The sequence below is a fragment of the Polypterus senegalus genome, chromosome 1, assembly GCF_016835505.1.
Source record: "Polypterus senegalus isolate Bchr_013 chromosome 1, ASM1683550v1, whole genome shotgun sequence".
In the NCBI taxonomy this organism is placed as follows: Eukaryota; Metazoa; Chordata; class Cladistia; order Polypteriformes; family Polypteridae; genus Polypterus; species Polypterus senegalus.
This window is the reverse complement of record NC_053154.1, coordinates 168944552-168970614: the sequence shown is the minus strand read 5'-3', so window position 1 is coordinate 168970614 and position 26063 is coordinate 168944552. Positions and strand designations below refer to the sequence as shown.

At 38.5% G+C, this 26063-nt stretch overlaps 1 protein-coding gene across 2 annotated transcripts in view; it reads left to right on the top strand.

Moving 5' to 3' along the window:
- atg16l1 (ATG16 autophagy related 16-like 1 (S. cerevisiae)) overlaps nucleotides 1-26063 on the top strand; it is a 72667-nt gene that overhangs the window by 5607 nt on the left and 40997 nt on the right. For both annotated transcript variants that reach the window (XM_039762676.1, XM_039762684.1), the window contains exons 2-5: nucleotides 2068-2185; nucleotides 2327-2420; nucleotides 4817-4922; nucleotides 5202-5275. In XM_039762676.1, coding sequence (XP_039618610.1) covers nucleotides 2074-2185; nucleotides 2327-2420; nucleotides 4817-4922; nucleotides 5202-5275 — 386 coding nt within the window. In that variant the 5' untranslated portion in view covers nucleotides 2068-2073. The remainder of the gene's footprint in view (nucleotides 1-2067; nucleotides 2186-2326; nucleotides 2421-4816; nucleotides 4923-5201; nucleotides 5276-26063) is intronic.

Here is a 26063-nt window from a genome sequence, read left to right as displayed (position 1 = left end):
TCAGTATGTGTATATCTGCTCCTTTCTTATAGCACAAAATACATTTCTCAGCTAATGACAAAAAACATTTTTCAGCCACAGGATGCTTATAAAGGCCCTTCTTTATATACATTAACCAAGATAGCCTATTCATCAATAAGTGTTCTTTAGTTCTAATGTTTTTGCAGCAATAAATGGGTGTCTTTTGATAGTCTTGTGAACGCAGCCCGGACACAGACAGGCGGACATGTTGTTCATCACCACCACATGTTTATTTACAATACTATTCACACAGAATAAAGTCAGTGCACACAAACCCCAAACACAGTCCTGGCCACACAATGCCTTCCTCTACGAGCCGCCTCCACTCTCTCTCCTGCTTTGTCCTGCTTCCACCCGACTCCAGCGTCGAATGAAGGGAGACAGCCCCTTTTATTTCATCCCAGATGAGCTCCAGGTGTATCCCGGCACTCCTCCCTGGACACGCCCCAGTGTGGCGGAAGTGCCGACTGTTCTCCCGGAAGCTCTCCGGGTGTCCCTGCTTCTCTTCCCCCACCCGCACTTCCTGGTGTGGTGGAAGTGCTGAGGTCCAGGGTCCTCAAGGCATTGGGGCACCCCCTGGCGGTGACCACGGGTCCCTACAGGGTTGGGCTTCCAAGCCCTCTACCCATGGCCCCCAAACCAACCAGGATGGCGGCCCCCACGTGATCCATGGCGGGCGTAGACCCTCTTCCGGTCCCTCAAGGCGTCCCGGCCGGGTCGTTGCCCCTGGCATCCCTGACAGTCTAAAAGGGCCAATAGGGGATTCTGGTACCTATCCCAGCTAACATAGGGTCACAAGGCAGGAACAAACAGTGGACTGGGTGCCAGTCCATCGCATGGCCCTCGCGCACACACACACAAGTCATACGATATGGCCAATTTAGTATCGCCAATCCACCTAACCTGCATGTCTTTGGACTGTGGGAAGAAAGTGGAACTCCCAGTGGAAACCTTTGCAACTACAGGGAGATCATAAGTGAAACAGTGTTTTTAGTATAAATGTAGTGTCACTTTCTGGGCTAAAATTCTACCACTGGGTTTTCACCTTATGACCTTTTTCCTCATGATATTGTCATCCTTCCCATCTACCGCTGTGGGTCCTCAAAGAATCTGCTATTACTTCTATTACTTAATTTCTCTTTAGGGCATTTTTTGCCTTTCTAAGATAATTTTAAAGTTTTCCTTGGTATCTGTTTTGTAGAACACGTCACTGCAGAAAAGTTTCTTGCACCTTGTTGAAGATGACATACTCTTCATCTCTTAGACCTATGCTTCCTCTTGTAAACTGTTCTTTGCTTCTGTAGCTAAACTAGCTCTTAATGGAAGGCCCTTAAACGTGTTACAGTGAACAACTGGTGACCCTCTTCTTACAATTTAAATTCAGTTTTAAAATTTCCTACATCATCAAACAATGGGTCATCCAGTGTGTATTTTGAAAACTGGACTCTACCAACTTTGCTGTTGAAGTTCTGGGTCTCTGCTGCCCTGTGATACAGCATTCTTTCAATACTACTACTATTCTAGTGGTGTAGTTAAGTCATAATTCTCATTTCCCTGCCTGTGCGATGCTACAATATCTCCCCTTTTAATTGGGCTGTTTGGGTCTAGATTTCTTCATATAAAGGTTTCCACTGGTTCTTTTTGTTTTATTGTTATTTAATTTCAAATGAGAAGATTTGTCATTTCATAAGATTGGTCTCCAAGTTCTGGTACAGAGGCTCCTTATAATTTGTAAAGTAAACATCCCTTTATGTCATGGCTACATTTTGACAGAATTACTTCTTTTTTTGGCTGTGTTTGTATATGAACTGAAACAGTTTTAAGTTTTACTAAATGCTGCACTCTTACTTTCAGAATTGTTTGAAGAAGTGAAATCATTAGCCCTATAGTCTTACATTTATGGCCATAATTTTTTAAGGCAGTACAACTTCAGTATTGGTCCATATAAGGGTTCCAAACAAGTCATTTGTTCTGCTAAGTTGCTCAGAAAGAATAAACCGGCGTTAGTGCTTCATCCGTTAAAGTGTAAATCTCATTTTATTTTAGGACAATATGTTTGGGGCAGCATGCCAGGCAGAGCGCACCTGGAAGCGGCACATTGCAGAACAGCTGAAACGGAGAGACAGGCTACAGAGACAAGCTTTTGAAGAAATCATTCAGCAGTGTAAGTATGAATATTTCCCACTCAAGTCAATGAAATGTCTGATGTCCTTTGTAGAAGGATCCCATGGTGTCTTGGTTAATATGATTTTTTGCTTAGATGGAAGATTCCTTTAATCCCCGTTTCAAATCTTCTCATTTATAGATAACCGGCTGTTGGAGAAGTCTGACCTACAGGCCGTTTTATCTGAAAGACTACAGGCAGAGAAATTTGATTCCCAGAACAGACATGACATCAGGTATTTTGTTACAAATAGTCAAGGATATTTGCATTTTATTATTACATCTTTTGCATACTGTTAGATTTAATATAAATGTTGTGTTTCTGTTTGATTCATACATTTCTAAAAATTATATTTCTAGGTCTAATTTTTCAAGGGGAGACTCTTTATTATTTTTCTTTGCAATGAGTCCTCCTAGATAAATACCTTTCCCAGAGTAGTGGTGGGATGAGGCACTGATACTATAGCAGTTTATGCCACCTTGTCCCTTATTTGTCTTGTATTATCTAGGAGTGAGTGAGCTATGAAGTAAAGGTTTCCAATAAAACCATAGGAATGGACACATTTTAGTTCAGATCTCTTTAGTGCATAATAGCCTGAAGTTTATGTTTAAAACGGCTATGACAGCAGAGCTAAACTGTTTGCCTTCAAACTTGGCAGTTATTAAAGCAATTGGCAAACAACCAAAATCTGAAGTGTCACTGTTCAAATGGTTTGCATATCTTTGTTGACTGAGTGGAGGTTCCATGTTATTTAAGTTTGATGTTTTGCAGTTCTTTTGTCTTTGGTTGGATGTTGCTATATAATTCCATTCACTTGGAAGTTTGCTGCCTGTCCCATTAGGACTGATTCATTGACTTTTTCTCTCTGAGGTCCACTGTTTAATGTATGGGTGTTTTTTGCTGCTTGTTAGTTACACTATAACTATTTAATGTAGATTTAATGTACTTCTTTCAGTGATTGTATTTTTATCAATGAAATTAATTCAGTTTACAGCACGTGAGCTTTAAGTTATTTTTTAAATTAATTTCATTTTGGCTTTTACCATATTTCTAAGCAAACATTTAGCTTAATTCAAAATAGGTAACTTTACAATCTGAAACTAATATCCAGTTTGAATGACCTGTGTAGGCTGTGTTGTCGGTGTCTGTGCAATTTTGAGTTATGTATAATAATGTTACGCCTTATACTGGACAATACACTGTAATTCACCACCCTTTTATTTAGTGATGTATTCTGTTTGCATTGCAAATCTGCCTTAAATTTTCCTTAAACCCTTTGTTGCATCAGACAAATTAAGCATTTTTTTCATCTCATTATTATCTTTGATGGCCATTTTTGGTCGAAAAACATTTGTTATACTGAAGTTCACATTTAGTTAAAACAATCCATAAAACATGATGGTGTATAAACGTTTGTCCAGGCCAACAAAAAGTATTATTTGTTCTGAAAATTTCGTTCCTTCAGTATTCGCTATAACTGGATTTCACATGTACAATCAGATATGTAACCCATATCTCCAGTACATGCAGTGTACAAATGATCTGTATGAAAAAAATGCTAAAAAATAAACATGCGATATCCACAAAGTGTGTCACTTCTTATGTAGGCCAATAGTGTTTGATTATTGTGGCTTTGTTGAAGATCAGATGATATTTTTATAAGTAATCCTGAGTAATTAACATAAAAACATTTTTTTTCCAGAGTGTAGTGTTTATCATCAAGTTGACTAGGAATATACAGCTTGAGGAAGCATAAATAAAGGTGTCAGTATTTTAAATTACTGTTGTGTAACAGTAGTGTGTATGTCACCTGTATTAAATCTTGGCAATATAATGGTTACAGGTATTTACACTTGCTTACTGAGAATTTGTAACTCATGTTGAGCAGCATGTAGGTATGCAAAAGTAATTTCTGATTACATTTAGAACACGGAAAATCTCCTCACATTTTGTTTTAAGTTATTGTGGTGCTGCATAATATTACATTATTGCCTACTGCTCACATAGATATTTGCCTGCCCTACTAATATGAGAGAAGGACTGGCTCCTCATCCAGGAATGGTTCCTGCCTTGTGCCCAGTATTCTAAGTCACCCAAGACTGGACAATCAGATGTAAATTAAAGGGTGGAACATCAAGCCATGGCAGTGGTTAGCAGTGATGTTTCCCAACCCCAGAGCCCTGTGTTCCAATCCTGACTTGTATTTTTTCTCCAGTTTTTCTTTTGCATCAAGATGTGAATGGTATTAACTGCATCCTCTGTGTGGATTTGTGATTTCTGCCTCATATTTAGTGGATCTGAAAATAGATGGAGCCATAATTCTTTCCACTTGTATATTTAATGACCTCATTACTGCCATTTTTTGTTGTCTTTCTGAATCTTAAATTTTATTCTTTGTTTTTGTATATTAAACTTCAAGGATGGACTTGTGTTTTAAAAAAAAAAAAAAAATAGTGGTTGTCTTTCCAGATTAAGGGATAGAGGTAATGAATGTGCAGGAGACTTGGAATGCATTTCTTTTAATATTTCTGCTCAAGTTGCTGTAGGGTGTAAGTTCACAAGCAAATTCTTGTAATGTACTACTTTCATATATGGTCTTATTTCTTTTGTGTGTTTTTTTTTTAATGGCAGTCCAAGCTGTGATGGTACACGAAGTGAGGCCTTACTACAGGAGATTGCCCAGCTTAAAATCCGACATCAAGAAGAGCTCACTGAGTTGCACAAGAAGCGTGGGGAGGTAAGGGTCTTTGTAGAACCTACCAGTATGACATTCAGTTTTTACTAACTTTGACTTTTTTTATTCTTAGAATGGTTTTTAATTGAGTCCTTAAAGAGCTTTTTCAAAGGGTTCAGTAATGCAAGGTATTTTACACAACAAAGAGCCATTCATTTTAGTTTCTAAGTTATGTATCCCAAAGGTTGTGGCCACTATATGCTATAAATAACTATTTGTAATTTAACCTTTTAAGTTATAAAGTCTGTGCTTCACTTATAGTACTACTTCTTTAATTTTCAGCTTGCCCAGAGTGTCATAGAATTGAATAATCAAATGCAGCTAAAGGATAAAGAGATCCAGGCCAATGAACTGAAGTAAGTTTCACAAACCACAATATGTGAGGTAAAATAACATTGTCTGATTTTGTTCTTTGTGTTTTTAGTTTGTTTAAATATTGTTTAATGTGAGATATGATACATGGAGCAAAAGCTACAAATTTTACGTATGAATCTTCTGCTTTAGGTGTGCGTGAACTGATGACTCCAGTCCTGGAATAAACTGGATTTTTATTTATTTTTTTTTTTTTTTAAGCCTCATGAGCTCACAGGTGGTCATGACATTGAAATAGCTATTCCTTTTTTTAATTATTACAAGTTGCACCTTTGCATGCTCTGTTCCTTGTAAATTCCACATAATATAGCATTAAACAAAACAACAATAAATGTTAGAGTTGTAAGTCCACATACTGTGGTTTCTTTTCCTATATGATGAGTTAGAAATATTTTACTAATTTAACCAGCGAGTTCATTTAAAAGCAGGGATATTGATTCATAGGTTACGAGGCTGGTTGGAACAAAAATGTGCTAAGATGTTGATTCTCCTTGATCTATTACTTTAGAACTGCGAATTGAGTTAACTTATTACTGGAATCAAAATGAAGAAATATTCATTTATACAGATTTTAGGTATGTGATATGTTTAGATTTTTGCTTGTACTAAAACCCCCCCAACCAAAGTAGTAGCCATGTTCCAGTTTGTGTGAAAACTGGCATGGATAATCAGCAGTACTTGAACATGTTTAGGTCTATGGGTCCATTACACTTAAGATTGCTACTCAAGGTCCGTTCTTCTAGGTGTAATCGCTGTGACGAGGCATTCTGCTGCAACAGTACACTAAAAACTGTCATGTATTCATTAATTGGTTGTCTCTGAAAGGGTTAAAATTATTTGTATTTGAAGCCTGCTCATGTAGACCTATTGCTAATAAAGCAGATAGGGAGAGAGCTGGGAAACTCGGAGGAAAAACCCCATAAGGGTACCTACAAATCATGTATTTGTTTGGGTTCTTTCCATGTACAAAACGTAACAGTGTGTGATTGCTGGGTAACAAATTTAACCCAGTAATCTCTGCCACCAGCTCACAGAGATGGGACTTAATTCTTGGCTTTCATTATGGCAATTGCTATTGACATCTCTACCATTTGTGTCTACTTCAGTGCAAGCAGCTGTGGCTTTGGCACAATCATGGTTTCTTCACCCTTTAGACTTTTCACACGATTAGCAAGTAAAGACCATGTGGACAATGGCTAAATTCAAAGCATATTCTTGGATGATTTAGCTTTGGTGCAGAGGATGTAATCCTGTGAAATTGCATTGGACAAACTCCTTGGCAGCATATATATGTGTGTGTATGTGTGTGTGTATGTATATATATATATATATATATATATATATATATATATATATATATATATATATATATATATATATATATATATATATATATATATATATATATTTATTTTAGTGTGTGTATTTTGTGGCATCCAGGCGGTGCCCTGGAGCCCAACACTTCCGCCACACCAGGTAGTGCTGGGGGGAAGACGACGGGGGACACCCGGACAGCTTCTGGGTACGCAGCTGGCACTTCTGCCACACTGGGGCGTGTCTATGGAGGAGTGCTGGGAAGCAGCTGGAGCCCATCCGGGTTCCTATTTAAGGGGCCGCCTCCCTTCAGTTGAGAGCGGAAGTTGGGTGAAAGAGAGACGGAGCTGGAGAGAGAGGACTGGAGGCGGCCAGGAAGGCACAAAGACTGTGAGGCCTGGACATTGGGGGAGCGGTGCAAGAGGCACTGGGGTGTGTGGTGGAACTTATGGTGTCCGAGTTATTTATATATATATATATAAAAAATACACACACATATACAGTGCATCTGGAAAGTATTCACAGCGCATGACTTTTTCTACATTTTGTTATGTTACAGCCTTATTCCAGAATGGACTAAATTCATTTTTTTCCTCAGAATTCTACACACAACACCCCATAATGACAACGTGAAAAAGTTTACTTGAGGCTTTTGCAAATTTATTAAAAATAAAAAAACTTAGAAATCACATGTGCATAAGTATTCACAGCCTTTGCTCAATACTTTGTCAATGCACCTTTGGCAGCAATTACAGCCTCAAGTCTTTTTGAATATGATGCCACAAGCTTGGCACACCTATCCTTGGCCAGTTTCGCCCATTCCTCTTTGCAGCACCTCTCAAGCTCCATCAGGTTGGATGGGAAGCGTCGGTGCACAGCTATTTTAAGATCTCTCCAGAGATGTTCAATCGGATTCAAGTCTGGGCTCTGGCTGGGCCACTCAAGGACATTCACAGAGTTGTCTTGAAGCCACTCCTTTGATATCTGTGTGATAGCTGTGTGCTTAGGGTCGTTGTCCTGCTGAAAGATGAATCGTCGCCCCAGTCTGAGGTCAAGAGTGCTCTGGAGCAGGTTTTCATCCAGGATGTCTCTGTACATTTCTGCAGTCATCCTTCCCTTTTGACTTCATGCTTGGTTTGTACTCTGACATGAACTGTCATCTGTGGGACCTTTATATAGACAGGTGTGTGCCTTTTCAAATCGTGTCAAATCAACTGAATTTACCACAGGTGAACTCCAATTAAGCTGCAGAAACATCTCAAGGATGATCAGGGGAAACAGGATGCACCTGAGCTCAATTTTGAGCTTGATGGCAAAGGCTGTGAATACTTCTGTACATGTGCTTTCTCAATTTTTTTATTTTTAATAAATTTGCAAAAATCTCAAGTAAACTTTTTTCACGTTGTCATTATGGGGTGTTGTGTGTAGAATTCTGAGGGAAAAAATGAATTTAATCCATTGTGGAATAAGGCTTTAACATAACAAAATGTGGGCACTTCACTCCATCGCAGATTTTAAATGTAAGCATATCTAAATATATATCACAGATTTTTCGCTGGTTCGCAGATTTCTGCAGACAATGGGTTTTTTAATTTATGGTACAGTACATGCTTCCTCAGTTTGTTTGCCCAGTTGATTTCATACAAGGGACGCTACTGGCGGATGGCTTAGAAGCTTCCCAATCAGAGCATGTATTACGCATTAACTAAAACTCCTCAATGATATACGATATGCTTCCCGATATGCTAAGGCTGTTTGCTTAGAAGATACCAACGCTCCTCTAAAAAATACTGCTTTATCGCGGTGCTTCGGCATACTTAAAACCCCAAAAGCACGTATTCATTTTATGAATGTTTCTCTCTCTCTCTCTCCTGACATGCATTCTTTGAAGAGGAAGATATGTTTGCATTCTTTTGATTGTGAGAAAGAACTGTCATCTCTGTCTTGGCATGGAGCACAGTTTAAACTTTTTACTAAAGGGTGTTATTTCATGTCTAGAGGGCTCTAATAATGCTAACACTGTGGGAGAGTTTAAGGGCTTAAAATATATAAAAATAACTATACAAAGATATGGTTTCTACTTTGCGGATTTTCATCTATCGCGGGGAGTTCTGGAATGCAATCCCGGCAATCGAGGAGGAATTAATAAATATATATATATATATAGATATAGATAGAGATATATATAGATATATATATATATATATATATATATATATATATATATAGATATATAGATAGATAGATATATATATATATAGAGAGAGAGAGAGATATAGATAGGTAGGTAAAATTCCATTACAACGAACTCCCAGGGACCTAAAAAATATTTAGTTGTAATGACATTCTGTATTTGTTACTATAGTGCTTTCTTTCACTTATTTCTAGGTGTTTGCAATCATTTCAATAGCTTCTTTCACATTGATTTTAATCTCCTCCTACCTACAAGTTAGACAAGAATTTTTCTCAGCATTTCCTTGCGATAATATACTTTCAGGGTACGAATGATGCCCAAATCCAATGGCTGAAACACTGCTGTGCAATTGGGTGGGAGGAATTCAATGTGAACATTATCTAAATGTGGATGCATGCCGTCGGCAGCACAGTTATTAATCAGGAGCTGAATCATCCTTTTCTTCATATTATGAGGTTTCTGAAATCTTGAGACTCCCAACCTAATGGGAATGACACGCTGAAGTGCATTCGGAAGCGCGATTGCAGTGTCTGTGAAAGATTGTTTGTCCGTTGCTGGGACAGGGCAATAGCAGGCTTACAGCAGTGCAGTGAAGCGACACAGAAGCAAATCATAAAAGATAGGGGTTGCGCTCTAAGTTCCTGTCTTACACCCCAAAACATGAGGCTTAGTCTCCGTACTTTAGCAAAACCAGCTTTATTCAGCTTGAAACAGGAACGGCACAGTTATTTATTGTAGCATGATCTGCCCCTCTGCTATACACAGACACAGCAGTCAGGCAGTTCCTGGCCAGATCAGTGACCAAGTAATCCTGTTATCTGCATTTACAATGTACGTGCTCCCAACCTTGCATCACCCATCGAGATCTTTTCTGTTTACTTTGGTGGAGAGACGCAGCATAGCTGTGTGCCTGCTATTGCCCCGTACAGACACGGAGATTGCACTTCGGGATGCTATTTGATGTGTTGTCTAGTTGGGGGAGGTCCCAAGAGAGTTCAGAAATCTCACATTTTCTTGAGTGAGTGCCACATTAATAGCATTGTTTCTTGAAAGAGCATCCATAAACCACATAAAAACTGCTTTTTTGGTGTCTACAAATGCAGCAGTTCACATAAGCTTGCAACATGAGATTTTTTTTTTCTTTCTTTCAAGAAAGTTAACAGTGTCAATGGTGAAATTACGATTTCACTGGCAACGTCTTTTTTTCTTTTTGCCGCAATCGAGTGCTGCAAAAAATTTATTTTTTTTCTTTCTAATATGAACTGTTATTGTTTTTTCTGCCATTTCTATAGGAAGGTGACAATGAGTTAAATTCCAGTGGATGTTTTTCAAATGTTGATGAGCAATAAGCAAAGGATATCGCTGAAAACCACCGTAAACAAACAAAAATAGCAAAAAAAAAACGTACGAGGAAAGTTCAGAGAGAGAAAAAAAAAAATTATAATGTTTCTGTTTGGGGATCGTTGTGCACAACTGAGGTGCAGCCACAGCACTAACTGCTCTGTGGATGATACATTCTGGCATTTCAAGATCTTTTGTGCACTTCGTTGTAATGAAAGTATCTGCTGAATGTACTTCATAGTAACAAGACTTCTATAGACTCTTGTCATATGGGGAAACTGTCGGGACCATAAAAATACTTTGTTGTAATGAAAATTTCACTGTAAAGATATTTGTTGTAACAGAATTTTAACCAGTATACCTGTAATGTAGTGTGATATTTTGTATCTGTTGCCGTTTATCAGTAGGGTGATGGCAATCAGGACACTGTTGCTAAATCTGTTCCTGTAATCTTAGTACCCTTTCCCATCCATACATGGATGTAGAAAGTGTGTACTTAGACATAGTGTGAACTTTCATAACAGTCATTTGATTTGATACTAATACCCAAACATTGTCTTGTTCTATGCCAATTCATCATTACTTAATTCTTTTGTTTGTAGTTTCCTTTGTCTCCAGTATGTAATGGTAAATTTATCCTGTACATGGGACCATTGATGTGTTTGTAACTTTCATATTTTTTTTTTTTTAATTTTGCATAATGTCTCCCATTTAATTATAAATTGAACATTGGAAACATGGCTTTGTTTGATATGTTTGGATTACTCAGTCTATCCAGTATTCAAGTGTGTGTGTGTGTGTGTGTGTGTGTGTGTAAGGCATCATAGCAGTTAAGTTCACTTAATAATATAGGTTAAGCAGGTTTTTAATTTTCTTTATTCTACTTATACGGTTTCATTTTTTTGTTTGCCCCACACTTTTGCCTTCCTCGTGTAGCTACAGTTGCTAGTCTCACTAAGTCAGGTCTTGTGTTAAGTGTAGTATGGGTATGGCATTACTTTGAATCCAAAGTTCAGCAGAGCAACTTTTACAACTTGTGTAGTGTGAGCAGGGTCAGTGTCATAAAGCAGAACAGTGATGGTCAACAGTTTTCCATGAAACTTTTCCCTAATTGACTTCTCCCAAAGTAAGTCAACATAATCTTGACTTGTGTGGGCATTTTGTGATATTTAATCAAATAGGGAATATACCATCAAAATAATTTTTAAAAGTTTTGCAAAGAATTTTTCTGATTGTGATGTGAATCTTGATTTCTTTGCTGTTGGAGAATTGCCATGCTTCTACTGTTGTGATTGGTTTTTAAGCATGAGGTCATAGTAATGGCTCCTTAACAAATGTTTCATAAGTGGAAATAAAACTTAAGTTCCTCCTACTCTGAATTCATTACCTTGAGGTTTTCCTTGACACATTTGATACACTGATCCTTCATTTCAGAGGTTGCTCATATTAAACTGTTCATGCAGAATCGATTCTTCTGATCCATAACTAATCCTGATTATGGTTTGCTCATCGTTGGAGACCTTTTTTTGTCTGTGTCAAAGGCTATCCAGTTTCTTTGACGTGTTTCCTTTCAAAAAGAAATATAGCAGATCATCTTTTGGCTATGGCCTGCGAAAGGAGCTGGTTTAGGTTCACATTAATTGTTCTATAGTCAATCTTCAAAGATGTTTGTTTATTAAATTTATAACATTAGTAAATCAGTCTGCTTAACTTGGTTCTAAAATAAGAATATTCTATGAGCCCCACAGATTCTTAACTTATAATTCACATTTGAAGTACACTGGAGCCCATACATCACTTACAGAATTGGCACCTTGAGATATTCTTTTCAGTTTCTAGTAATGTGAGTAATTTGTTGTTTCACTAGTATATTTTTAAGCTTAAGTCTGAATTCACTCACTAAAGTAAAACGAGGAATTTAACAACCATTCTCTTGATCTTTCACTTTCAATCATCTTTATTTTAGAGTTTAAATATTATTCTTATTTATAATATGTTTCTGGGACTTGTATTTGCACTTGTCAAGTTAAATCTGAAGTGGAAGCTTGCTGGTCATTTTTTATTTTTTATAATTAATCAATTCTTACAGTTTCTAAGTAATTAAGTAAGGGCACAATATACAGGCTAGTTTTTTTGTCCAAAGATTAAATATTTGCACGCACGCACACACATTCTTATTTATATTAAAGTAGTTCTACTTATTTGGCTGATGCCTTTATCAAAATCAATTAACATTTTAGATATACAGTAATTGGTTACTTTTGTTTTTCCAATTAAAGTACAGGCAGGTTGACTAACTTGGTCATATTTAGCAGTGTCAGTAATCACCAACACAGATGTTAATAGAATCATTGGCCATGAAAATATAATGCACACATTTATAGACTACTATAAGTCCTTATATTCTACTCGGTTTAAAGAATACAAGATACAATCCAGTGCATTTTTTTGATAAATTACACATACCACAGCTTGATACACTCAGTACAGAGGAATTGGATAAACCTCTGACACTATCAGAATTATTAGATGCTATAAATTCACTTCAGAGTGGGAAAGCACCGTGTCCTGATAGCTACCCTGCTGAATTTTATAAAAAAAAAAATATATTTTTTTTTAAATTTCAATTGTTAGCCCCCTTTTTAATTAGCAACATTTATAGATTAGATTAGATTTAGATTAGATTCACTTTATTGTCATTACACATGTATAAATACAGGGCAACGAGATTCAGTTTAGCATCTAATCAGAAGTGCAAAGAGCAGAAGTACAATAAATATAATATGTGCATATTATGTACAGTTAAATACGATATTTACAGTTAAATACGATATTTACAGTTAAATGCGATATATACAGTTAAATACGATATGTACAGTTAAGAGCACAGTGAAGATGGGAATAGATATATAGATATATATAAATAGATATACAAATGTTCTAAATGCGGATGGCAAATATACATATTTTACAATATACATTTATGTACCTATACATGTATCTGTATGTACTATAATACTACAAGTACTATATATGTAAATGTATATATGTATATGTACAACATACAGGTGTGTTATGTATGTGCAGTAATAATATAAGTACTATTATATATATACACAGATGTACAATATATAGATGTGATATGTATGTGCTGTAATACCATGAGTATTGTAATATATACAGATGTACAATATATGATATATGATGTACAATGTACAGGTGTGCTGTGTGTGCACAGGTATGTACAGATATGTACAAGGAAGGGAGGAGGAGTAGTGTAGAGGATTAAGTGTGTGGATGTGAAGGTTCAACGGGGGACTGAGTTCAGAAGTGTGACCGCTGTGGGGAAGAAGCTGTTCCTAAACCTGCTGGTTTTAGTTGGAAGGCTCCTGTAGCGCCTTCTGGAGGGGAGGAGCTGGAAGAGTTTGTTGGCTGGATGAGAGGAGTCCTTAAGAATGCAACGAGCTCGGCGTAAACCTCTCTTCTTGTGAACGTCCTCAATGACCGGAAGTGGAGTCCCTATGATGTGTTGTGCGGTTTTCACCACCCGCTGCAGTGCCTTGCAGTCAGCAACAGAGCAATTCCCATACCAGGCTGTAATACAGTTAGTCAGGATGCTCTCTATCGCACAGTGGTAGAAGTTGCCCAGTATGACAGCAGATAGTTGGCTCTTCTTCAGTATCCTCAAGAAGAAGAGGCGCTGGTGGGCCTTCTTGACCAGGCTGGAGGTGTTGTTTGTCCATGACAGGTTCTCCGAGATATGTATCCCCAGGAATTTAAAGCTGGAAACACGTTCGACAGCCATGCCATTGATGTGAATGGGGTGGTGGGTGTCTCCCTTCTTCTTCCTGAAGTCCACAATGAGCTCCTTGGTTTTGGTGGTATTCAGGATCAGGTTATTTTCAGCGCACCACGCAGCTAAGTGTTTTACCTCCTCCCTGTAATTAGACTCATCGTTATCACTGATGAGACCGATCACCGTGGTATCGTCTGCAAACTTGATGATGGAATTGGATCCATACATGGGCCTGCAGTCATGAGTGAAAAGGGAGTAGAGGAACGGGCTCAACACGCAGCCCTGTGGAACGCCAGTGTTGAGTGTAATGGTGGTAGAGCAGTTATGGCCAGACCTGACATGCTGGGGTCTGTTGGTCAGGAAGTCCATGATCCAATTACAGATAGAATTATTGATACCAAGATCCACAAGTTTAGTGATCAACTTGGAAGTGATGACTGTATTAAATGCTGAGCTGAAGTCAACAAACAGCAATCTTGCATAGGTGTTCTTATTGTCCAGGTGTGAGAGTACACCGTGAAGCGCTGTGGATACCGCATCCTCTGTACTCCTATTGTTATGGTAGGCAAATTGGTGAGGATCCAGTGTGGGGGGCAGGCATGTCTTGAGGTGTGCCAGTACCAGTCGCTCAAAGCACTTCATAGCTATGGGTGTGAGTGCTACAGGGCAGTAGTCATTCAGGCACATTGGTGATGAGTGTTTCGGCACTGGCACTATGGGGTGTTTTGAAGCATGCTGGCACTGCTGCCTGGGCAAGGGACAGGTTGAAAATATCCGTGAAGACCCCTGCCAGCTGTTCAGCACATGCTCTAAGGACACGTCCAGGGATGCCATCAGGGCCAGCAGCCTTATGAGCATTGATGCGGCTTAGTGCGTTATGAACCTCCGTGTGGGTGAGTGTGATGGTATGGCAGTCATCAGAGGGTAGGGTTATGGTGGACTTTTCCTTGTTGTCCTTGTCAAAGCGAGCATAGAAGTCGTTCAGCTCATTGAGGAAGGACATATCCATGGCTGTCTGTGTGGAAGTGCCGCACTTATACTCAGAAATGGCCTGGATGCCCAGCCACATACGTCGGGGTCAGAGTTGACAAAGTGCCCCTCCACCTTCAGTTTGTAGCTAAGCTTGGCCTTGTTGATGCCCCTCTTCAGTTCTGCCCTGGAAGTACTGTAGGCCTGTGTGTCACCTGATCTGAAGGCATTGTTACGTGCCTTTAGCAGAAGCCGCACTTCCCTGTTGATCCATGGTTTCTGATTCGGGTACGTTGTGATCCGCTTCTTTGTGGTAACACTGTCAATTGTGGTGCTGATGTGTTCCAGTACTGAGTGTGTGTAGTAGTCAATGTTTATTTGTGAGTCGAAGGTGGCCTGAGAGGCAAACATGCTCTAGTCTGTGTCCTTAAACCTGTCCTGGAGTGTAGAGTCAACCCCCGCTGGCCACACTTTGATGGTCTTCACTGTTGGTCTCACACGGTTGATAAGTGATGAGTATTTGGGGGTGAGAAACAAAGAAAGGTGATCAGACTGTCCCAGGTGGGGGAGGGGTGTAGCTGTGTAGGCTCCAACAATGTTAGTGTAAACATGATCCAAGGTTTTATCCCTCTGGTATGGCAGGAGACATGTTGGTGAAATTTAGGTAGCACCGTCTTTAGGTTGGAGTGGTTGAAATCACCTGCTACAATAAATGCAGCCTCAGGGTGAGCAGATTGTTGTTTGCTAATGGCTGCATAGAGTTCTTTCATAGCAAGCTTAGCATTAGCATCCGGTGGGATATATGCAGCTGTTATTATAGTGGAGGTGAACTCCCTCGGCAGATGGAATGGTCTACACTTAACCATGAGATACTCAAGGTCAGCTGAACAGTGTTTTCCAACAATGACAGAGTTTGTACACCAAGCCTTGTTAATATAAATGCACAATCCTCCGCCTCTTGTCTTACCGGAATCATCAGCTGTTCTGTCCGCCCGGAGAATGTGGCGCCCGACTAGCTCTATACCATCGTTAGGTATACCGCTGTGTAGCCATGTTTCTGTGAATATCATGATGTTACAGTCCAGTATTCTCCTATTGTCGGTGATCCAAAGTCGCAACTCGTCCATTTTATTCGCCAGGGACCGCACATTAGCAAGGAAAATACTGGGTAAGGATAGCCGATGTGGTGTTAGCCTTAGCTTAGCTGTTAGCCCTCCGCGTTTCCCCCGCCTTTGTTTACGGTCTCTGCGCCGTCTTCGAGTACTTCCGGTCGGCCGGGTAGCCTGCGAAGCGTCAGGTGTTCTTCTTATCTCAGGGATGAGATGAAGGTTGCTAATAAAACAGTCCGAGTTGTGTAGATCAATATCCAAAAGCTCTTGTCGGGTGTAGGATGTAAAAGCGAAGCTGTTCTGAACGAACAGACCCGAGATGAGCAGGAATAACACTGCTATTTTGCAAAATCTGAAGAGACGCTGAGCCTTGCGTGACGCACGCGCCGCCATAGAAGCCAAAGACAATAAAATTCTACCTCAAACTTTTCGCCAATCATTAATTCCCATTTTTCCTAATAAAAATAAGGACTTACTACAATGTGCATCAAACAGATCAGTCTCGCTTCTGATTAGTGATGTTAAGATACTCTCCAGAGTCCTAGCTGGAAGAATTGCGAAAGTGCTTCCTTCAGTAATATCACAAGACCAAACTGGATTTAAAGGTAGAAATTTGGTTTCCAGTTTTTGGCACCTATTTAATGTAATGTATTCACCCATAAACTTTAACACTCCAGAGATCTTATCTTTGGATGCAGAGCAAGCATTTGATATGTTTTATTGAAATTACGTATTCATCATTTTGCATAAAATGTGTGTTGAACAAACTACTGCATACCAGTCCAGAAACATCAGTTTGTATTAACAATGTTATTTCAGACTAATTCAAACTAGAATGCAGTACTAGACAAGGATTTCCCTTGTGACCACTGCTATTTGCATTTGCCATTGAGCCTTTGACTATTCACTTTCGAAGTGCATCGGAAGATAATGGGGATTTTCAGAGAAGAACTTTAACAGAAAATATCACTATATGCAGATGATATGGTACTGTATATGTTATACTGACAAAATTCTGTGCCTGCAGCCCTAACTGTACTAGCAGAATTTCAAAATATATCTGGACTCAAAATTAATTTGAACAAAAGTGTGTTTTTTCCAGTCAATTCTCTAGCAAATTACATTAGATTGGACACCTTCCCTTTTATCATTGCAGATCAGTTTAAATATCTAGGGGCAAACATCACAAGTAAATATAAAGCTGTTTTCCAACAAAATTTTGCTTGCATGGACAAAATTAAACAAGATTTGCATAGATGGTCAACCCTCCATCTTACTATAGCGGGGAGAATTAACACCAAAATTAATATCTTCCCTAAGCTTCTATTTCAAAACATCCCCATATACATTAACAAATCATTTTTTAAGAAATTAGATTCAATCATAACCTCATTTATTTGGAATTCAAAATGTCCACACATCCAAAGGGCAGCCCTACAACAGCCTCAATCAGAACGTGGCATGGCCCTACCTAATTTTCAGTTTTATTACTAGGCGGCAAACATACAAGCTATAAAAACCTGGACATTGACACAAATAGATAAACACACACTAACTTGGTATGCAATTGAAATAAAATCCTGCAGTATTTTTTTTTTTTTTTTTAATATATAAATATTCCTTGCTTTGTACAACAGTAAATAAACTAACAACCCAATTGTCCTTCATTCACTCAGACTATGGAACCAGTGTAGGAAGCACTTGAAGTTAGAGAATATTTTATCTTTGGCACCACCTTCCAACTTCTCAAACTTACACTGTTTTTAATATTTGGAAAATGTATGGGATTAAATCATTTACAGATTTGTATATAAATAATGTCTTTGCATCTTACACTCCAAATTTAGTTTCTCATCAACGTGATTTTTATGTTCTCTCCAAATTAGAAACTTTGCAAAATGGAATTTGTCCAATTTTCCTCACCTCCCACCTATTTATATACCAGAAGAAAGACTGATCAGTATTGAAGACTTAGACATTTTATAATCTATAAAACCATATTAAAGTCCTTCCCATTCAAACATCCCAGAGTACAGTAAGAAAATGATCTTTTACTCAACATTTCAGTAAAGTAGTGGAAGGCAGCCATGCACAGAATTCACTCTAGCTCTATATGTGCAAAATATTCAATTATTCAACTTAAAAATTTTTTATTGAGTCCATCTATCTTGTTTAAAATTGTCAAATGTTTCCAACTTGCGAACGTTGCAATCAAACTCCAGATTCACTAGGCCACACGTTTTTTTAACGTGTACCAAATTAACATCATTCTGGACTAAAAAATTTAAATGCCTATCTGTCAGCCTTGTTGTCACAATCACTCTTAATCCATTAATAGCTGTGTTTGGTGTACTCCCAGATGGGCTTAAAATAGAGAAGGACAAACTGTAATTGCTTTTACTTCACTACTAGCTTGTAGACTTATCTTGCTCAACTGTAAGAATCCTAACCCACCTCTGTTAAGTTAGTGGGTAACTGATGTTGCATACTATTTGAAATTGGAAAAAATAAAATTCTCACTTAGAGGATTTTTTCAAAACCTTTTTAAAGCCTGGCAGGATCTAATCAGAAGCATTTCGGAATAAGCATTTATATTAGGGTGAAAGACTTCTTTCTCTCTTTACTACTCTCAAAAGATTTAATCTGGCTGTTGGCTTTCCACTCTTTCTCATGAGTGGGGGTTGAATTGAATTTAGTTTTGTTAAGTTTGACTTGATTGTATTGAATATTACATGCTTTTAATAAGTTCAATAAAAGATAAAGAAAGTACATGTGGTGGTAATTTTGGTTACTCTGGCTGTATTAATTCACTTGACGTTGTGAATTCTTTCCTTGCTAGTACAATCTGTGAATTAGAGGGAAAAGGGGGAACATATCAAAACCAAGGCAAGGTGCCATGTATGGCTGTGACGATGTGGGTTCTGGCTCCACGCTCCCATTGCTATACAGGAAGCCCTTGAACCCAACACCGTCGATAATGTTACCGAGTGAGCTAGTCAGTGAAGGCAATAACAACTGAGCAAGGGGATGGTTGAAAAAAGTGCATAGTGCTTTTATTTAAAGGCAGTTAACAAAACAAAGTGTTCCAATAAAGTGCAGTGATTCCCAAAAAGTTCAATAAATAATCCAATAAAAGAACGTGGAGGTTAAAACACACAAATAGAAAAAAAACAATCCTTAAAACCAGAGGTTAAAATGTTCCTACAGGAAGCAGTCTTTAAAACAACAAGAAAAAGCCCGGTGCGTTAGCGTCTCACCTGCTTCTCCCATATGGGCCCTGCAACAGGCGAGACGCTCTCAATGCAGCTGACCTTCTGCCTACTCCTGCTGCTACTACCACTGCCAGTCGCCTTCCCGATCCTTGACTCCAGTCGGCTCCCCCCAGACAGTGACTTGGGAATTCCACTGTGGCAAAGGCTCTCACACAGGGAACACTACGTCCCAAGTCCCGACTCCCGCTACCGTCTGCGGAGAGTCCCGCACCTTGCTGGTCACTTCCGCCCTGCAAAAAAAACTTCTGCGGGCGTGACCACAACCACTTCTCCCAGGTGTTGGCCAAACACCCAGGCGGCCTTCAGCTGCCTGGGAGCGTTTGCTCGCCTCCTTCCTGCTGCACCGATTTGCTCGTGCTCTCTCTTCTCTCTCCTTCCTGCTTCCAACCTCCGTTTCCTTCTCTTTCTTTCTTTTCCTCTCCCCCCTCCTGACCGACTCGCGCTTCTTTTAAATGACGAGGGGCCATAGCAGCCTATTAGCCACGGGAATGAATCACAGGTGTGGGCAGTTCCTCACCTGTGCACTCGGTGAGAAACGCCCACACCGCAGAACCACCCCGTGGCTTGCTATGGCCCAACGACTCCTCGCTAAGCCGCCGCGAGAGCTGTAATTATTTATTTGAAATAGGCCCTTACTGAGAACGCTGTGGACCCGCTATACCACAATGGCTTAAAAAAATATTTGGTTCTAATCACTATATCAGTTTGGCCATCTTCCTGAGTGAGATCTTTACTATGAACCTTGGGAGAACAGAGGAAACAAAACTTCAATGAATTTGAACTTGATGTACAGTAGACCCCTGCAAAGTCGCGGTTTAGAATTCGTGGCCTCAGTCATTCGCTGATTTTTTTCCTTAGAACCCATGTAATGATTATTAGCAGAAACCGCAAATATCCTGTGCAATTTTATGGCTTTTTTCGTAGCAATACTGTACTATAGAGAGAACAGGAAGGAACTGTAGAGGAAAACACGGCTTGGAACGGTGAAAGTAGCCAAAAGAATTTGAAACGAAGGTTATTATAGTTTTGCCTTTTTATGTTAGTTTTTATTTCTATATTTTTTCTGACCTTACTTGGAAATTCAGTTTAGTTTTAGTTTTCCTTCATCATGTATTTTTAGTTTTAGTTTAGTTTTTATTTCACAAAGACATTTCTATTTTATTTTTATATATATTAGTTTCAGTTTTAGTTTTAGTAATTATGGCATGGAGCGCCTACGGAGTTAGATTTATGTCACAATCAGACAAAACTGTACACTTAACAGATTTGGATATGAGTTTAATGTTAAGCTTACTGTACTGCCTGGTTTATTATCTGGTTTTATTTTTGTCTGATAAAAGCAAGCATAATCAAAACTAGACACTGAATATGAACAATTTTAGACAGTTTTATAATTTTTAAAAAAATTTTCTCATGAAAATCACATGGGCTTAGGAAGAACAGGGCTCTAAGACTTGAATCAGTGTGCAGACCCCACCTAGCTGTATTGAGGGAAGCAAAGAACAATAAGCATGTAGTTTCAAGGTTAAGTGTGGTGAGTCTTGAATAGCCCACCATAAGAACAGTAAACCCATAATGAGCAGGGCAAGAGCAGGTAATAAGAGTATGGACAGGCACAAAACAACAGAGACAGCGTCTGAGATTAGGAACAATATATACATTATCTAAACCTGGTTTATCCAGAGGGATTTCAGAAAACCTGGAGCCTACCGCGGCAGGTTTGGATGCAAGGCAGGAAAAATCCCTGGTATGCAATAGATATGATAAGGCTGATGTTAAAAACAAAAAGAATATGATATTTCAACTATCTATTTTGGGAGAGAGAGAAAAACATTGAAAAAAGGGAGACGCATATTTTAAAATATTCTGGTAATGGATTACTTTCACAATATTAGGGATTTTGAGTTGTGAATATGAACTAAAAAAGATAAATTAATAAATATGGAATAAATACAAAAACCACTAGTAGTTTTTCATTACTTGTCAGACTCCCTACCTTTGTTTGTATCGCTTCGTTTTTAAACAATGTTTTTAAAGCAAAAGTGATTGGTCAGTAACAATATGCTGATCTTGTATGAAGACCTAGTCAGTCTCGATCGGCGCTTTTATTTTTAAAATCCGGGAGTGGTCTCCCCTCGATTTTCTTGTATACTCAGATATGGGGATGGATATTTGAGGAGTAAACTGCAAGACAATGATTATATTTTAATATTATGTACATTACCATCAACAACAAATCAAATTAATAATATATTGAACAATTATTAAAAAAGTAAAGTTGAATAAATCGGACTCTGCAGCTGTATAAATAAAAAAAATTGAGTATGTGTTCAGATAAAGTACCACTTCTGGGTGATGGATTTGGCCCAAAAGTTAATACAGATCTACAATTGTGGTGTAACAACCACATGCCGAATTTCATCCATCTATCTACGTTTTTGAGATAACGTGTTTACACACGCACAGAGACGCGCACACACGCAATTCCAAAAAACAGTATCGTTGGACACTTGTTAGTCTATAACGTCAAGATTCATCAAAATATCAAGGTCGAATTTTTTCATGATTACTATACTTTCTGTATACTTCGTATATGAGAAAGTAAAAACGATTTCTCCTGTGCTAAGTGGCAGGTGAATTGCTGTCAACAAATAGCAGACACCTGAGAAATAAACTGAAACGTTACTCACTTGTGATTTTTCTATGGTAAACGTTTTATTGACCAGCACATTCTGATTTCAGCCATTTGAATTACATCTTGATACACAAAAAGCACAAAGAAAGGCGGCACGCAAATCGCTTTCTATTTCACATGCTTTATGCACCCGCACTCAGCTTGCTCTGTCACCGCAAATGCTGTGTGAACTGCCGCCCTCCTTCACCAGCTGCCGTTCACTGGATGAATATATGCGGGGGCTCGTGGTGGATGACTTTCTGTTTTAGAGTTTAAACTTACAAGGGTTAAAGACTAACGGCAAGAATATTCATTCAAAAACGAAAACTACAAATATTTTAGTAAATTATTATTTTATTTCAGTTAGTTTTTCCAGCTACTTTAATAGTTTCGTTTAGTTTTAGTTTTTCATTTCGGTTTTGTTAATTATTTTATTTCAGTTTACGAAAATGTTTTTTTAATAATAGTTTCAGTTTTGATTTTAGTTTTCGTTAACTATAATAACCTTGTTTGAAACTGCAACTGCCTGCAGCAGCTCGGATTGGTTTTTTGCTGGGGCTATTGGGGTCAAAGGATGTCAGCGCAGCTTTTAAAAAGGAGGCTGGTGACCAAAACCAAAAAAATTTGTTTTTTTAATTTGTGTTTCAAATTCCTGTCTGTCTGTCTTCTGTTGGGCTACCTGTACTTATTAATTTTTGTCCTGGCATCTGGATTGTCTGCCGTCTGCCTGTGTACATGAGGACTGTAAGTGGATTCTTGGCCATCCTGCAAAGAAAGGAGCACTCCTTCCACCCGTCTTCACCATTTCAGGAACTTGCAGAAGGACTATTTTTTACATTCCCATTCAACATGCAGATCTCTGGACCATCTATTTTCATCATTTACATTTCATCTGTTGCCGTTTTTCATGATTTACTGTGTGTGTTGTTTGTGCTTTGTTGTATTTAATGTGTAATCACCGTAAGGGGAACAAGGGTGGTATCATTTTCATTTATTTCATTTGTTTTCATTACATTCTTTATTTGCTGTTTGATTACCGGTTTGCTTTTTTTTTCTGTCTCTGTTTGTGAATGCGTGCGGGTCGGGCCAAGTCTGGGTGCATCCCTGGAATCTCCCCATAAAAATTGCCGTCTTCTTGACGGTGTAAATCTTAGCGGCACCAGACCGCTACAGCGTTATTCATTTCTCCTTGCTGCTGATTGACTGTGATGCATCTCCAGCTGAGTGTTCTTGTGTTTTCCATTTTGTTCCTCTTAAACCGCCACAACTGGCTATAGTTGTTCCCCAGTGCCATTTGCGAGCATGCAGGAGCAGATCAGTCACTGCTGTACATTCGCTGAGAAGCCAGCTCATGACCATTGCCAGCCCCTTGTGAGCAGGGGGGCTGAACACACACACCTAGAAGCCACAGATTCTCCTCAAAAAAACCCTTCTTAAAAAATGCTGATAGACATTTCATGCTCCCTGCATGAAATTTGCATGTGGTCCGTGTGGGTTTGCTCCAGTTTTCTCTCGGTCCAAATCTTCACATTGCTCCCTTACTTGCTAGGCTTACTTGCGGCTGCTCTGTCTCGTGATATGCCTCTCGCGTGGCGCTTGCAAGAATTACAGTACATATAGCGGTAACATCTGTATTTTACATTCTAGCACTGCAGGAGACATGGCAGTACAGTACTGTACAGTATACGGGTTTATCTTTACATTCTTTAATTTTAATTAATATATTAAGCTGAGTTTGAAATTAAAGTTTTTTGGGGGCATATTTAGGGGTTAAACTATAAAAACAGGCATTTTTTTTAACCATATCTAAGATTCGCGGTTTTTCACAATTCACTGGTGCTCTAGGAATGTAACCCCCGTGAATTTTGGGGGTGTACTGTATTCCTGACATTGGTGGAGTTATAGGTAAGGGATGTTACTGAATAAAGGGTATTTTTTTCCTCTGTGTTTAAGGCCCCAATTAATTTTAAATCTGTTAATCAAAGGATTAGGCATATCGTGATGCAGTGATAGCACTGCTGCCCATTGCAAGTAGTCTTGCAGTTACCCCCTGGTTGCTCCCTGCATGAAATTTGCATGTGGTCCGTGTGGGTTTGCTCCAGTTTTCTCTCGGTCCAAAGACATACAGTTTAAGTAAATTGCCAATGCTAAATTAGCCTCTGGGGTATATGTCTGTGTGTGTGTGTGTGTGTGTGTGTGTCTGTCTTGTCTGTTCACCCTGTGATGGGGTAGCATTCTGTCTAGGAATTGCTTCTGCCTGAGCGTGTTGCTTGCAGGGATAGGTTCCAGCTGCCCCCTTCCCTAGATATGTATGTTTAGATGACAAATTAATGAATATTATGTCCTACCTAAACTAAATTTCTCTTTTGTCACCTTTAATTTAAAAAGAGAGATTATGCATTTACATATTTTAATTTACTGTTTCAGGTTTAGCTAAGGAGAGATTATTTCAATTTGTGTATTTTGTCCACGATATTTTCCTCTCTTACGCATGACAGCTGGACCTCAATAATCCGCACAAGTTATTGAAATAGCAGCAGAGTATCTGCCAGCATGTGCTGCCATTGGCAGCATTATGGTCTGAGCAAACCTCTGTCACGTGTTACACATAACACTGACACACAAAAAAGTGATACCTGTCTCTTTGATAAAGCAAATAACAAAAAATGCTCCAATTTTCAAATCGGTTAATTTACACTTGAGTGTTAACTGTGTACATTTTTAAATTATTAAATTGCTTATTTTGCCACAATTAAAATACATGGACAAACATAAAAATATATTGTTTTCTATAATTTAAATCATTAATGGCTGTTGTGCACTTTTTGTAATTTCAAAGTTTTAAATATGTTAATGTGAGACTTTATAATGTATATTTATACTATAAACAATTTACTGTATATGTCATGGGATGTGCTATAAATATGTATCAGTATGTTTTAAAACTGTAAAAATGCTTTTTTATATTTGTCAAGCCCCAACCCAGCCTAAATATCAAGGTCCACCCATGTGTGATGGTGTGTTTATCGCAGTATACAGTACATAATGGTCAATAAAGAAACATTTTAAATTCAAATCATTTTTAAAAACACCTAATAGAAATTTTAATCATTAAAGCATAATAATAAACTACAGTATTAGTCAGTAGCCTTGGCATTAATCTTAAATGTATATTATGGCCCATCCTCAAGACTAAAGTTCCCATCCTTCTGCAATGTTATTTATATAGGCTGATTTATGTAGTTTTGAGCCAGTTTTTCAAACAGTATTGGGGAAACTGCAACAAAACTGGGATTCAAGATAAAAAAAAATCAATTCGTAAACATTGCTGTGCTGAGCAGCAGTTTTCATGATACCACTTAAAGCAAAATGCACCATGCTCCTGCATTCCTTTAAACACCATCCGTGAAATGGTCGCCTCAGCCAGCCAGATCCATTCCAGTTTCACTTTAGTCATGAATACAAGCAGGAGTAGCACTATTGTTTACAAAAACGTTTTTAGCCTGTCAAACAACAAACCTCACATCTCTGCTTCATATGCAACAGTTTACAGGCTTACACTTATTAATGTTTTCATAATTTAGTAATAAGATACTTAAGATACTCTCTAGCCATGCCCGCTGGTAGCTTATGAGGATCAACTGTCAAAAGCCAGAATAAACTAGCAGTGCATTCATAATGTGGACTGTAGAATTGATAACATGAAAGATGAGTATTGAAACACTTAAACAATGCTTTGATTCTTTTTCTGCACTCTAGTGCAGTTTATTGTGCAAGTTACATTACAAAAATATGCAGTCACTGCAAATTTCCTTTTGATCTCGGCTTGCTTAGCTTGATGGTATGGAAACTGGATGTGGCTGGGTAGAATCTTAATTGTAACATCCCATAGTGATGGTATGACATGGCTTAGGGATGACTGCGAGATTTCTTACTGTTTAGGCACTCCATGCTGATAAGCAACCATCGCCAGTTACCCTGCAATTATTAAAACTTATGACAGAACATGGGTCACAATTTCTGGGTCATGGTCTCTGTAGTCTAGTCTCCAGCTCGGCTCACTACTTCAAGAGGATGGATTGAAGAAGCATAAATTGACTTGT